Source organism: Arvicola amphibius, chromosome 17 (assembly GCF_903992535.2).
Source record: "Arvicola amphibius chromosome 17, mArvAmp1.2, whole genome shotgun sequence".
NCBI lineage: Eukaryota > Metazoa > Chordata > Mammalia > Rodentia > Cricetidae > Arvicola > Arvicola amphibius.
In genome coordinates this window covers 35849226-35863809 of record NC_052063.2, presented here as the reverse complement: position 1 = coordinate 35863809, position 14584 = coordinate 35849226, and the positions used below count along the sequence as shown (strand labels likewise).

The 14584-nt window shown below is 37.6% G+C and overlaps 1 protein-coding gene and 1 long non-coding RNA gene across 5 annotated transcripts in view; both read left to right on the top strand.

Moving 5' to 3' along the window:
• LOC119803304 overlaps nt 1-11758 on the top strand; it is a 62095-nt gene extending 50337 nt beyond the window's left edge. For 3 of the 4 annotated variants that reach the window (XR_005283631.1, XR_005283630.1, XR_005283628.1), the window contains one exon: nt 11466-11758. This is a non-coding gene — a long non-coding RNA (uncharacterized LOC119803304). The remainder of the gene's footprint in view (nt 1-11465) is intronic. The other variant, XR_005283629.1, reaches the window with a different exon arrangement.
• On the top strand, nt 3900-4232 carry LOC119803303 (60S ribosomal protein L35a-like). Its single transcript, XM_038314504.1, has one exon. It carries the CDS (start codon nt 3900-3902, stop codon nt 4230-4232), a length of 333 nt encoding a protein of 110 aa, XP_038170432.1.
• Nucleotides 11759-14584: the final 2826 nt, after the last annotated feature.

The window sequence follows — 14584 nt, the reverse complement described above, 5'->3', positions numbered from 1 at the left end:
GTAAAAGACAGCTGTTAAGGTCATAGACTGGAGTTAGGTAAGACACATGAATTGGAATCCCATCACACATACATTGTCTAAGCTTTTGGTAGTTATTAGTTATCAATGAATAGCAAATAAAAGTTGGTATCTGTCACAATCAGACATGACCAAGATAGGAGGGTATACAGAAAAAACAATGCTTAGTTAGTTGCCTGGATTCTAAGAAGTCTTTTAGTAATGATAAATTAAATTACTTCAATAGAATAATACTGTAATGAAACACAGAGTCAATTGAAACAGAAGCATATGGAAGCTGGTTTGCTTTCCAGTAAATTAATCTTAATTACTAAAGAGAAAAAATTGACCTAATTTTTTTTCAGGAACCATAATTATCATCATATAGAAATTATTTAAGATTCAAGCCCTGGGTCACCAGAAGTACATCTTCTCTCTTCCTTCCTTTCTCCTGTCAGCACATCCTCCACTTCTTCTGTGTCTAGAAATGACACTCTCTATTACTTTCTATGTGTCAACTGCAGTTGTTCTCTGGAGTGGAGTGGGTCCTGTGTGTGTCTACATATTCATCTGCCTGTGGAGGCTAGAGGGTAGCTTCAGGCATCATTTCCAAGGATTAATTACCGTATTAATTGGTATAGGATAACTCATTGGTTTGGCATGCACCAAATAGGCAAGGCTGGCTTGGCTGGCCAAAGGATTCCCAAGGACCTATCTATTCTATCTTCCCACCTTGCAACAACACAGCAATTTTTAAAATGCAGATCCTTTGGGAGGAATTCAAGACAAAATATTTCTGTTTCTCTTTGTAGCTTTGGAACCTATCCTGGAACTCACTCTGTAGAACAGGCTGGCCTCAAACTCACAGAGCCCCCCGCCCTTCCCCCCACCTGGGCCTCCCAAGTGCTGGGATTAAAGGCATGCACTACCACCACCTGGCTAAAGGCAGGTTCTTAAGATCAAACTCAAGTCCTCGTGCTTGCAAAGGAAAACCTTTGGCCAACAGAGCTGTCTCTCCAAGCGTCAAATCATACCTACAGTTCATACGCTGACTATATAATTACAGTAACCCGTGTTTGAACTGTGCATAGAGGCTTAATTTTATAATGTAGTGAATTTCAATAATTACAGACTTTGTAATTTCCATTATATATTGATTTTCCCCATATCTACCTGCATTATTCTTTCTCATTGAACATAATATTTTTTCTTTCAAGCTCTGCTTTATTTTAGATGTCTAACTTCTGAGGTCAAGGTAAGCTCTCTGTATCCTCCCCTATTTCTCACTGCATTTTCAGCGTTTTGATTCTGACTCACGCTGGCTGAACATGGCTTTCAGGGAAGCCTGTGCTTTAGACGCAGGAGAAACTAGAGGACAGCTCAGCACTAGAGCTGCTAGAAGCTTCTTGTTCTAGAAGCTTCTTGTTCTGCTTCAGCATTTATCTTTATTTCCCAGCTGGTGTGCCCTCCTCACGTCAGTGCGTTGAATTTAGAGCCTCCAGCGGTGTCAGCATGACATTCCAACTTTTAAAGGCTACACTTCTCACACAAAGTCACCAAAGTCGGTGACCATCCTTTCTGCCTCCTACATGGTAGATGGGGTGTAATTTGTTTCTGTTAATCCTCACGCTCCATCATTTTCTGTCTTTAGTAGAATTGCCATTGCCCTTTGCTTGTCAGTTTTTAGAGACAGGGTCTTCCCGAATAGTTCATAGCGACGTTGAACTTGAGATCCACCTGCTTCAACATCATGTGTGCTGGGATTAAAGGTGTGTATTCACAGGCTGACTCGCTTTTTTTTTTTTTAATGCAGACTGAACTTAAACTCACCAGGTTCCTGCATTTAATGCCATGCATTTAATGGCATGACTTTTCTACCCACTTGGCTTTTGTGATGCAATAGGGTTAATGCCATGACGTGTGCTGCTGCAATCTGTCTGTATTGGACCCTCATGGTCATCATTGGAAAATAGATATGTTATTTTTGATGTGAAAAACAATTATATATATAATTGAATTGAACATCTTTATGTACCTTAAGCAAAATGGTGAGTGTTCCCAAATGAAATTTATCAATATGTGAACTAAAATACCAGTGGAAGAGTCTTATGAAACCCTTGCTCCTTCTTCAATTCCCCTCCTCCTTCCCCATTTCCCACTTGCCATTTTTTCTCTTTTGCCCAGGCTGGGATTGAAGTCCCGAAGTCTTGATCTACATGGGTTAGTATATCAAGTGTTCATGTAACAGTCATGTTACATCATGTGCCATGTCTGGAAAATATTTTTTAATCATTTTAAGAACCCATGTAGTTCATATAAAACGTAACAGCCCCTTTATTCTCTGTCTAATAGATACAAGCAATTAAATACTGCATTAGTAATCTGTCAAATATTGTAGTTATTAATGCTCTCTTTTCACTTTTGTGAGTGAATTATTTTATTAAGGGATTTATTAATGATCCATTTTTAAAGAAAAGTTTTGAAACAATGGGCATTATTAAAAATCTGTAAAAGTTGTTATTGGCGGTATATGATTGGAGATATGGTTTGGCACTTAAAAGTACTTGCTGTTTCCAGAGGAGCTGAGTTTGGTTCCTAGCAGCCACATGGTGGCTCACAGCCACGTGTAACTCCAGTTCTTGAGGATCCAGTGCTTTCTTTGGGTTTCTTCAAGACCCACACGTATCTATATATACAAAACAATGTATACATACATACATACATGAAGAACAACCAAACCCATAAAATAAAAATAAAACAATCTTTTTCTAAGTTGTTATTTGAATCCACTAATATTAAAAACATAGTAATCTTCCAGAAACTGGTGGAATTCCATGGGTCTCAGTGTTAGTACTTGTGATGGTTAATTGAAAGGCAAGAAGAGGAAGTCCACAAACACCGACGTTCTTCCTGCTTTCTGGCTGCAGTGAGGGTGGTAAATCCTACAAATGCTACCACTGTCATGAAATTTTAGCCCCTCTGATTGAGCACAGTTGAGCCAATAAAACCTGGACAGAAATCTCTGAAATTCCAAGCCAAATAAGTCTCCCCTCTTTTGAATAAATATTTTTCAAGTATTTATCACAGAAATGAAAATCAAACATAACATTCAGTTTTATTTTTATTTTTTTTCAGTTTCCATAGTGACTGAGTTATTGACAGTGGTCACATCTGTGACAGATGAAGCCAAATGTAACACATATGTCAACTGTCCTGAAAATGATGCTTTCTCTAGGTCATTCAGTTTGCAGTGTTAGAATGTTTCTATTCTAATCCAGGGCAGTTTCCAGCCATGGAACTAGATAGAAATTCCTTCCTTCTGTGTGTCATAAAACCTTTAATTGCCAATAACACAGTGGAGAAATATTTTTCTTAATAGCCATAGACTACAGGAGAAAAATATTGATAAAAATAACGATTTGGGTATAGTATTTGTCCATTTATCTTCTATTGTGTTAATATTAAAGAGAAAGTCATCTTCTGGCTTTGGTTCCTTGTAGGAATCTTCCTCAAGCCTTTTCCACTCTAGCAGCCTTACGTGGTTGGCTTAGGTTTGTTTGGAATGGGTACTTTCAGGAAGTTCACCACATTTTGAATCTGTGAATTTATGCCTATTATAATTTTGAGGCAGTGAAAAATGACGATTATCTCCATTCTTTAATCTGGCATCCTTTAAAGTCCAGAGTTTATTTGGTATAAAACATTTTTTTTGTTTGTAAAACTTACACAGAAAAATCTCCCCTTCCCTTCCTGTTTTTTTTTTTCCTTAAGTAGTAGCAGAATTTAGGTTGATGGCTATGTAAGCAATTAGTTGCTATTAGTGCTATAAGGAGACATTTAACTCTTTCAGCCATGTTGGCGCCTGTGGAGGCTTGCTGGGAACAGGACTTCTAAAGGAGAGTATGTCTGGAAGGCTGTGGTGCAAGGCCATGTTTGCTGGGTGTAAGCGAGGTCTCCCGAACCAAAGAGAGCACACAGCTCTCCTTAAAATTGAAGGCGTTTATCCCCGTGATGAAACAGAATTCTACTTGGGCAAGAGATGCGCTTATGTGTATAAAGCCAAGAACAACACAGTGACACCTGGAGGCAAATCAAACAAAACCAGAGTGATCTGGGGGAAAGTCACGCGGGCGCATGGAAACAGTGGCATGGTTCGCGCCAAATTCCGAAGCAACTTTCCTGCAAAGGCCATTGGACACAGAATCTGTGTGATTCTGTACCCATCCCGGATTTAAACCAATGAAAAGTAAATAAATTAAAGTGGGGGGGAAAAGGAGACATTTAATAAAAAATTTTCATTCTTTGATAAGTCCTTGCACAAAATGTGTTTGAATAATATTAGTGAGCACCCTTATCCTAACTCCTCCCAGATAAACCCCTACTTTCCCATCCCTCTGGGATTCATGTCCTATTTTTTGTTTTATAACTCACCTAATCAAGTGTGTGCTTCCCATATATCCATGGGTAGGTGTGGGTACATTCACTGGAGTGTAGTCAATCTACCAGCACCCACGCCATAAGAAAGCATTTGAAAGATAAAGTACTTCCCTCCATGAAAAGATTGATCAGTGTCCCTTTCAGATACAGTCTATGATATCCAGGCTACAAGTCTTATAACATAAATGGTCATAAATGAAGATACACTATACATCTCTATTCCACATTATTTTCACGATGAAATTCCATTTAATTCAGTAAATTATGTACAAAAATGCAATGTACATTAATTACAATGAAGGCCAGATAGTAATGAAATTACATTTTCTTATTGTATGAATCATACAGGGATATATTGGTCAGAGCATGCAGATGCTAAGTAATTATTTGCTTTCCATAGTATCTATTGTTTTATGGGGAAGCCCTGAGAAAAGGTGCTGCTTGTTATTTAGCTCTGAAACTTCTTATCCTTGGCTTAGTGCCCAGTAAGACTTCTCCAATGGAGGAAAGATTAATAGAGCATTGATAAAGACATCTCATTCACCGTGGAACTCCATTGTCTGCACACTGTCCAGTTGTAAGTCTCTGTGTTCATTAACACCTACTTCACGAAGCTTACTTGGCTAGGGTTGAGCCATGTACTGACCTATGTGTGTAATAATAAGCCATTCAGAGTCATTCCATTGCTATATTCGTTTAGCAGAATAATAGAAGTGGGTTTTTCCCACGGACCATGCTGTTAATGAGTCTATTCTCAGGTTCTTGTCTCATTAACAGTATCAGGTGTGAGTTCCACCTCATGGAATGGGTCTTAAAAAAGTGGTTGGTTACTCCCCTAACATTTGCGTCATTATTGTGCCAGCCTTGTCAACTACCTATGGCTAGTGAAATCATGTATCTTAGAGGAGACTCTTCTACTTCCATTTTTGAATTTTTTTTGAGGTAGTATTTCTCTGTGTAACAGCCCCAGCTGTCCTGGAACTCACTCTATAGAACAGACTGGCCTCAAACTCAGAGAGATCTGCCTGTTTCTGCTTCCAGAGTAGAATTAGAGGCACGCGTCACCAATGCCACCAATACTCTGCTGCACAACTTCTATTTTATTAAAGAAGTATAGTTTTTTACTGCATTTTAAATGCCTGCCCTCCCACCCATGATGCACTCCCCTTGTGTCAAAGAAGCTTCTCTCTTTTTTTTGTTGCAAAAAACTAGACTATTAAAGAAAGCAACGGTTGGACCAAATTCAACCAACAACTGACCTTTTAGTTGTCAACACCATTTCGCACACATGCTAAGCAACCTCTGTCTACACCTAAGAGTCAGAGAACATTTCAAAGGAAGAAGTGGGAAGAATGTAGGAGGTAAGGGGCCAGGAGATCTGTGGTGAGGTTGTATCTTCTAAATGAGACAGGGTAGCCACACCTATAAAATCTCAATAACATGGCTGCCGAATAGATCCTCTTAAAAATTTTAATGCAATAAATATATTGTAGGTGTTGCACACACACACACACACACACACACACACACACACATATATATGTACATGCATGGGTGTCTGTCTTTACACACACAGATATACTATTTCTTTACAAACAAAGTAAATTTCCTGTTTAAATTTTCCCACTTGAGAATAGATTATATACTATGTTATTCTGAAATGTTTTTAATTAGTTATAATACATTTTAAGTAGTTATCTAAGAATTATGAAAAATTAATATTTATGTTGAATTTTTAATGTTATTAGAGAGCTATAGAAGGGGCAACATGAAATATGAACTTCACTGATGTGAAGAATGTTTGTTTTATTGACAAATGATGCAAATAGGCGTGTCTGCATAATTTTGTTTGTGCTTGAATAACAGTGTGCATTCACATACATGTGCTTCTGTTTGTGGAGCTTAATGGCGACATTATCTCTGAGGGTGGGGACAGAATTCTACAGCCTGGGAGTAGAGCTTCATTCAAAGTTTAGTGAAGTGTTTTCCTATGCTTGAAAAAGTGAAGTCTTTGTGGTTTTATATCTTTTCTTGAGCAAACTTGAGTCTGAATGATACAGGATAACTGAGTCCTGTTTTTAAATCCTAGGAAATGAAAGGATAATATCAGATTACAAATGATAAAATGACGTCTGTGGCAAAATAGATGGATATATTTTTGATAGACAAGGTGGAATAGCAGTGCTTATTAAGTGTGACCAGGAATAAAAACCTATATTTTTGTTGTTTGCCTAGCTCTTACCTCTATAGCAGTTGAAAATAAAGATACCACTTTAATCGATGCAGTATAATGATTCAATATTGATTTCAAGAAGACGCTTGATTCATTTAGGAAGGCAAGCTAAACGAATGAAGCACTCAAACAATCTGAGGTCTTAAAAGTTTCTACACTTGCACAAACAAGGACAGCTTTTCGTTGAAAATAATTACTAACATCTTCAAATTCATATATTTAAAAAATAGATTAAATAAATATCAAGTCAGCACATTTGTATTGAAAAGTATCCCTGCCATGTCTGCCCTCCTTCCCTCCCTCCCTCCCTCCCTCCCTTCCTCCCTCCCTCTCTCGCTTCCTCCTTTTTCCTCTCTCCATCCCTTCCTTCTACCTGTCAAAATCATTTGAGGCTAATTGTTGCGGGAGAATTGTCTGTAATCTGTCAATCATGTTTTAAATAAAGGCTGATTGGCCAGGCAGGAAGTATAGGCGGGAGAATCAGACAGGAATTAAAAATGATGCAATGAGAACAGGAGAATTCTGGGAAGGAGGAAGTTGATTCCTCCCAGTCCTGTGCAGACCACAAAGGAAGCAGGATGTGATCTGCCAGCTGAAAAATGCACCGAGCCAAATGGCAAAAATAGATCAGAATAATGGGTTACTATAAGCTACAAGAGCTAATAAGTATCCTGAGCTAATGGGCCAATCAGCTTAAAATTTATGGAGACCTCTGTGTGATTTTCTTTGGGGCTTGCTGACTGTGGGGTACTGGGCAAGACAGAAAACCCCAACAAACAGCCCCTCATGTTACAGCTAATGGGCATTCTCTTGGAGAGTGTGTTTTGTGGAGGGGGGGAGGTAAAAGAATTAGGTGAGAAAAGTTCAGCATGATGTCATACAGTTTGGGAAGCACTGAGTGCTAACAGGGAGAGGTAACAGGAGGGCTAGTGATGTCAATTAGAAATATGTTGTATCCATTCTCTAGATACAAGCTTATTATTCATTTATTAGCATTGTTGTTATTATTTTCTTAAAAGTTCACCATGTACCATGTATCTCAGTTGGACTTGAACTTATTATGATTCTCCTTCCTCCATCTCCAAAGTTCCAGGAACACTGGCATGTGCCACTTTGCTATTATGATGGAAACATTTTTAGAAAGAAATTATTCAAATAACAATTTGAACCATCTTTATCATTGTCAGGAATGATGATAAACCTAGAAAAAATTTAACCAATAAAATGAACACAGCAGCATTAATTGAGAAATAAAATATTGATATAAAATATTAGTTATATACATTTCTCCTTATATGCATTTAAATATATATTTACTTTTGTTTTTGTTTTTACACACACATGTATGCTTGGTCTGTCTAAAGCTGAAGATCCCCTAACATTTGATTTCCATGATTTACTCATGAAACAGAAATAGTGATTAATCTTTGGATAAACACAGATCACACATTTTTGGAAAAGTAAAAATCAGAAACAAAATAGAGCTTAAATTTTATTGTACTGGCAAAACCTTAAAGAAAATTCAACATTGAAATAAGCTGTTGGTGGAAATGAAAGAATTAACAAAAAGATAACCAAATGAAAGACAAATAAATGTACAAGAAATGATGGGAAGGGGAAGACACCACTAGAAAAGCACTCAGAATAATAGATAATTCCATTAACAAAGTTTAGTACTTTTGAGAATAGTATGTTCATATAGGCTCAAGCTACACCTCCTAAAATACTACAAATTAAAATAGTAATTTTATAACTGAATAGTCTATATAGTCTGATTAGATTAGGTGAGTATGATATTCTCAAATATAAGGACAATTTGAAATCATCCAACCCAAAAAGATGTTCTACAAAAATGATAGCATCACACTTGTAACAAACGTGTTAAAAAGTAGCAGCCTGGTGCTAATAATGATGGTACCACAATGAGGAATATGCCACCAAATTCCTGCAATCTTTCATTGTCCAATCAAGGAAAATTGAAGAAATGCTTGAGCTGGCATAATAATATATTTAAATAAATTCAGCATGGGTTTTGAGGTTGGTGCATTTTTCTGTAAGATGTTGAGGCTATATTATTACTTAAAAAAGGCAAGCATCCCTAATTTGAAAAATCTGCAATCTAAAATGTTTTGAAACTCAAACATTTTCAGTGCCAACATGTGAAACGTTTCACATTTCACTCCCAGGATGGGTCACTGTTGTGTATGCATACAACACAGGATATATTCTCTTGCCCCTGCAGAGGTTGCATTCCTCTCAACTCTCTTTAGATGCAACACAAACTTCCCATGTCCACCCTGATACTTTCCATGATCACATCATCAAAGACATGCGAGCAAGCCAGACACACTGGCAGAAATGCCACACAATGTTCCACACAAGGCCACAATATACCCCACATAATTATTTTCACAATTTCTTGCCTGTGATATAGAAATATTGCTATTTACTTCAATGTTTAAAAAGGCCTTCATATGACATTCTATAATAAAATAAAAGGTGATTATGTTTATAGCATTAAAGCCAAGCTGTTGGAGAGATTGTTGCATAAGCAAAAAGCCTCACAGAAAAGGTGGCATTGTGGTGACGAGCAAACATGATTTAAAAAAAGAACTAGAAAGACAGACTATGGAATACATAAATGAGAGAGATAAATAAAAGTTAATAAAAAGTAGAATAAAGCTGTTTTTAGGAAGGACTTGGGCCCTAGTTGAAAAAAATATATATGAGCCTATCAACATCATAGTGATCAGATGTCACTCAATGGTGTCAAAGATCTCTCATGATAGGATGGATATTGGACACAACAATGAACTTGTCTACAGAAACTTAAGAATGTTACATTAAAATTTGAAAATCAGTGGTGATGTAATATCTGCTTATCAAAGAGCAGATGGCAAGTCTTGGAAGTGTGACATGGTATCAACTCATGTTAATGAAACATCTCTACTTTGGCCTCGATCCCTCTTAAAGGCAGACTTCAGCCCCAGTAATTACCAAGGACACTAGCGACAGGGTAGTGATGCAGAGATGTGTGAAGGCAGAGGGTACTGGTGAGGTAAACTTGCTCTACCAGGAGAAACACTGAATCCTCCTCACGCTATCTGAAGTTTTTTATATAAGTTAATTGTTGCATTAGCAAAATCTGTGGGTTTCCAATAATATTCTTTCTGACTGTTTTTGAACATGTAGTACCTATGATCTGTCCTTGCTACAGGTTAGATGTATTTAATGAAGAGTCTCAGATTTTATTGTTGGTGTTATACTTGACAGCTGTTCTCATTCCCAGCCAATTTTTCATAATTTTTTTAATGAAGTCAGACCTGGGGGTGAATGACTGGAAGTCCAGTGCTTACATCAATATAAGCTCAACTTCAGTCATTGAATTTCAGCCCAGACAAGGCTATATCATAAGCCTCTGACTCAGAAAAGTGCTTACTGATGATATGCATTTTCCCCAAATGTGGCTTCATTAATTCTTCCACGTGGCCAGGCAGAATAAAAAAAAGACTCACATAAAAACATCAAGCCCACTGTTTTAAACAGTGTGCTAGCAGTAGCGAGTGTATCGGCAGCAAAGGTGTGGTGTTTGAAAGAAATTGAGCACAAAGGGAGATGCATGTACCATTGCTAATGCTTAACACTACACATACACAGCAGTGTGTGCCTGTTTGTTCTGACAATGTCTAGAAGGTGAGTTGCTTTTCTTCATCAATTAAGGACTTACTAGTTAAGAAAATGGCACAGAGCAAAGTGAAAATACATCTTCCCTGCCCCTCCTTTGAAACTGGTGTAAAGGTAGGTAGTCATTCCTCTGTAACAGTGAGTGGGTCTCTGTATCTGTAACTCTTGATTTTCTTGAGTATGCATAGGTGCCCCAACATCTTCTGCTCCTTGTGGAACAACTAGTGTAGAGAGAACTTCTACATTCTGTGTTTTGTACAAATAGAAACTTAACTGTTGGGAACAAAATAAAATACAGAAATGGAGACTTTTCTGTCGATAGCTTAGGGCCAGAAACCATTAAAAAAAAAGAAAAAAAAAGCTAAGACTGAACTCACTCTTTAGTTCACTCTGCAAAAAACTGTCTTCTCCCAATTTATCAAAAGCTGGAAACACTCATCAATGAAGGCTTAAACACTAATTAGACTCATTTTTTTTTCACTTATTTGCCAGTATGAAGTAAGCAACATCTCTTTCTAAGGTAATGGTGTAATGGTGTTGAAAACTATGTCAACACTGCCATAAAATGTTTGTAGAAATTACATGAACCATGATGGGCATATGGTGGACCATTGAAGCACATATTCATATCAGAACAAGGAATCATATCAATATATGAAATCTGAAAATCTATAATGAGAATTATTGTTAAGGACCATATAAAAAGGAAAGATTTTCGAAAGCTTTTCTTCAAAATGTTTCCTCATTCCTGAGGACCTACATCCTGCTCCCTTCTTGGCCTCTAAAGTTTCCTCTCACCTAACAGAATAAAGTTCAGTGACCACTAACCTTTAATACACACAGAATGATGGGTAGAGACGAAAAGCTGCCATACTTTGCTGCTGACACCAGGGTTCTGAAGGTTTCATGAGACGGTTATTTGTTATTAATTATGTTAATGGTCTGTAGATTTTCTACTGTTATGGATGCATGTGTGAATACACAGAAAATGATTGTTTTTGGATAATATGCAATTTGCATGGTGATGCTAAATATCCAGAAGTTATCCACATAAGTAGCTAAAATAAAGTCCTAAAAGGGACGTCTATATTAATCCCTCTTTCCCCATCAACAGCTCAGGGGACATTGCAGAAGAGGGTTCAGAAAAAGAATGCAAAACCCAAAGACTGGGGAGGAGTTCTATGAAGTACCATTTTCTGGACGTGACATGGCTAGTTCACTCATGAACTCATTACTGCCTCTGTCGTTACTTATAGAAGAAGTGCACAAGACCAAACCGATAAGATGAATCAACACCCAAGAGACTCATTAATTAGACGCATTGACTCACAACAAACAAAGGAACTGAAGCCAAGATGTCAAGATGCCAGTGAGAGCATGCGTGGTATGATCAGGATATATTGCAGACATTTCCGAAACATCAAAGAAAAAATAAAAGATCTAATAAATAAATAAACAGAAGAGATAATGATATCTTTGCTTTCTGATGGTTTAATATACTCAAAGTCATTTCATACACAGGCTCATGAAAACATTGTTTATAAAAGGTGTATATTAAACTTAACCAATTTCATATGTTTTTGGACCTGCTACTCCAGCACTTCATTTTCTAAAATTTGAACAAGTCAGATGTATGAAACATTCTCATACTAAGGATTGAGAATCAAGAATAAAGCCTGTGTATCATTCTAGAAAATCAAAATTAATGCAACAAAACCTTTCCATGGGTAGATTTCCTGAGAACTCAGACCATTTTTATTTGTTACTTCTGGTAGGTGTAAGATTAGGCACAGCTCTTACACTTGCTGGGCCTCCCACTTTAGGATGGCTGTTTTGAGTCTAGCCACACATTTCTGAAGGTGTAGTCAGCCCTATTTCAGGGTCTCCCTAAGACTCAAAATATTCTGAAATATCTACAAAACTGGAGGCAGACTTTCGAATCGGCATGGTCACTCCTATTAATTGAGTTGGAGTTTCTGTCCTGACGACTGGAATTTACGGCAGATTTGCAAACCTCTTCCTTTCTGCGAGAACGATTTAGTGTGCAGTCCTTGTCCAGCTGCAGTCATACCGTTATCTTTCCAGTTTACCCGTCAAACAAACAAACAAATGCTTAACCCCACAGTCCATTTAAATTAGACTTCTCCTCCTTCAGTTTTTTTCCCTCTGTCCCACCTAAAGTTTATCATAGGTAGAGACACTGGAGTGATTCATAAACCATATTGAATAATCTTATTTTGATTTTTGAGGTGCTGACATTCGAACCGAGGTTCAGTGCTTAAACCTAGTTAACACAAACTCCATCCCTGAATTAGACTCCCAGTTTACTGTATCAATATTCCTGCAGTCTGGTTCCAAGGATGGCAGAGAATAGGCTCCCAGACACCATTTTTGTTTTTGTTGCTTTCATAACGTCACACAATGTAGTCCATGCTGATTTAGAAGAACAAAATCAGTCGTGTGTGTGATTAATAGTTTTATAGTCGTGGTTTTCAACCTGTGAGTCACAAGCCCTTTGGGGGTCAAATGACCCTTTCACGGGGCTTGCATATCAGATAACCTGCATAGGAAATATTTATATTACAATTCATAACAATAGTTGATGGAGGAGAGTTATCTATGTTTCTTTTATTGGTTAATTAATAAAGAAAACTGTCTTGGCCCTTTAAGAGACAGAAAATTAGGTAGGTGGAGTAGACAGAACAGAATTGTGGGAACAAGGAAGTAGAGTTATGAAGTAGTAACAAAAATAATCTTATGGTTGGGGGTCATCACAACGTGAGGATTTGTATTAAAGGGCCACAGCATTAGGAAGGTTGAGAATCACTGTTCTAGATAATTTCACACTGGCCGGCTACATACTAGAGGTGAAAACCCACAGTCACTCCGTCTCCAAACTGCCATGACCTCTGCATTTTCAGCAGGCGTTGAAAGCCTGAAGTTCCTTTAGAGAGCTACCAATACTGATACCATGCTGCTCAAACAAGCTAGAGTGTCAAGCCACTTGCGATATAAGCAGCAACAATGGCTGGGCTTGCTCAGAACAAAAGAAGAAGCGGATGCGTGAATGTTGCTCTTTTTTTCTGGATTAATTTCTTAAATCTGGGTCACCTATTGAAAGGTGCTGTCCCATTGCAAGCGTGACTTCCTATCCCAGGAACTGCCTTTCAGGAGAATCCTCTTTGGAAATAGCCCAGGTGCACAAGCGCAATTGACAAGTTGTAAATGTGGCTCAGTAGAGTTAAGTTGACAGCCAAGACCAGCTGTCACATTACATATTATAGAAAGAAACTGTGGGTAATGAGTGTGGGATCAACACAAAAGAAATGCAACCCACTGTTTTAGGGCAAATGGAAGAGATTAAATGGAAGCTGCTCCGCTTTGCTCTGGTTGGTAAGAAAGCTGCAAATGCTCATATTATCTTGATTATTGCCAGTACACACTTTATGCCTTAGAGTATGTCTCAAATGTTTTGCCCCGGTTCAAATATTTGAAATCATTTAAACTGTCACATGCTTATTTCAATATTACTCACTTGCTAATGCATTCAATACATATTGGTTACCTTTCCACCCTCCCTAACAGGGGATCTGTATGTGGTGATGAAGTACACATGTGCATTCTCAGAGCACAGTCTGATGAAGAGGTAAATTCAAATACACTTTAAGGGGGCAATAAAATGTAGTAGTGTGAACGAAGAGAGTACCATGATCTAGGTGCTGCAAGCTGGACCTTACATATAAATCATTTCATTTCCTCCAAGAGCCATGAATGAAAATGCATTTAACAAATATAAACACGGTCACTCACTATGAATAAAGTGGTATTTTTGATATTCAAGATTGCTTACTGTGTATTAAATGATATTTTAGTCCTTGTGTTCACAGAGTGGACTGAAGCATCCCTTTTATGAAGTCTTTATCTCATTGGGGAGGGGGAATAAACAAAATCCACAATCAAAATCATATGTAAGTCTGAGGAAAGGTATGGATTTGCCAAGAGATGATGAAATTGATAGGAGTTATAATTTTAGCAAGAAGATAAGGGACAGTGTTATAGTGCAAGACAGTTAATGTTAGATTATTGCTACTGAACTTAGAAGCAAAGGTTTAGAGAAGATCAATCACATTATTTAAAGTCACAACATTCCTAGAAGATCCCATATTTAAACTCAAACTGCTTGTTCCTGTGACTTATGCACTGTCAATATACTCATAGGCCCTGCTTTCTTTT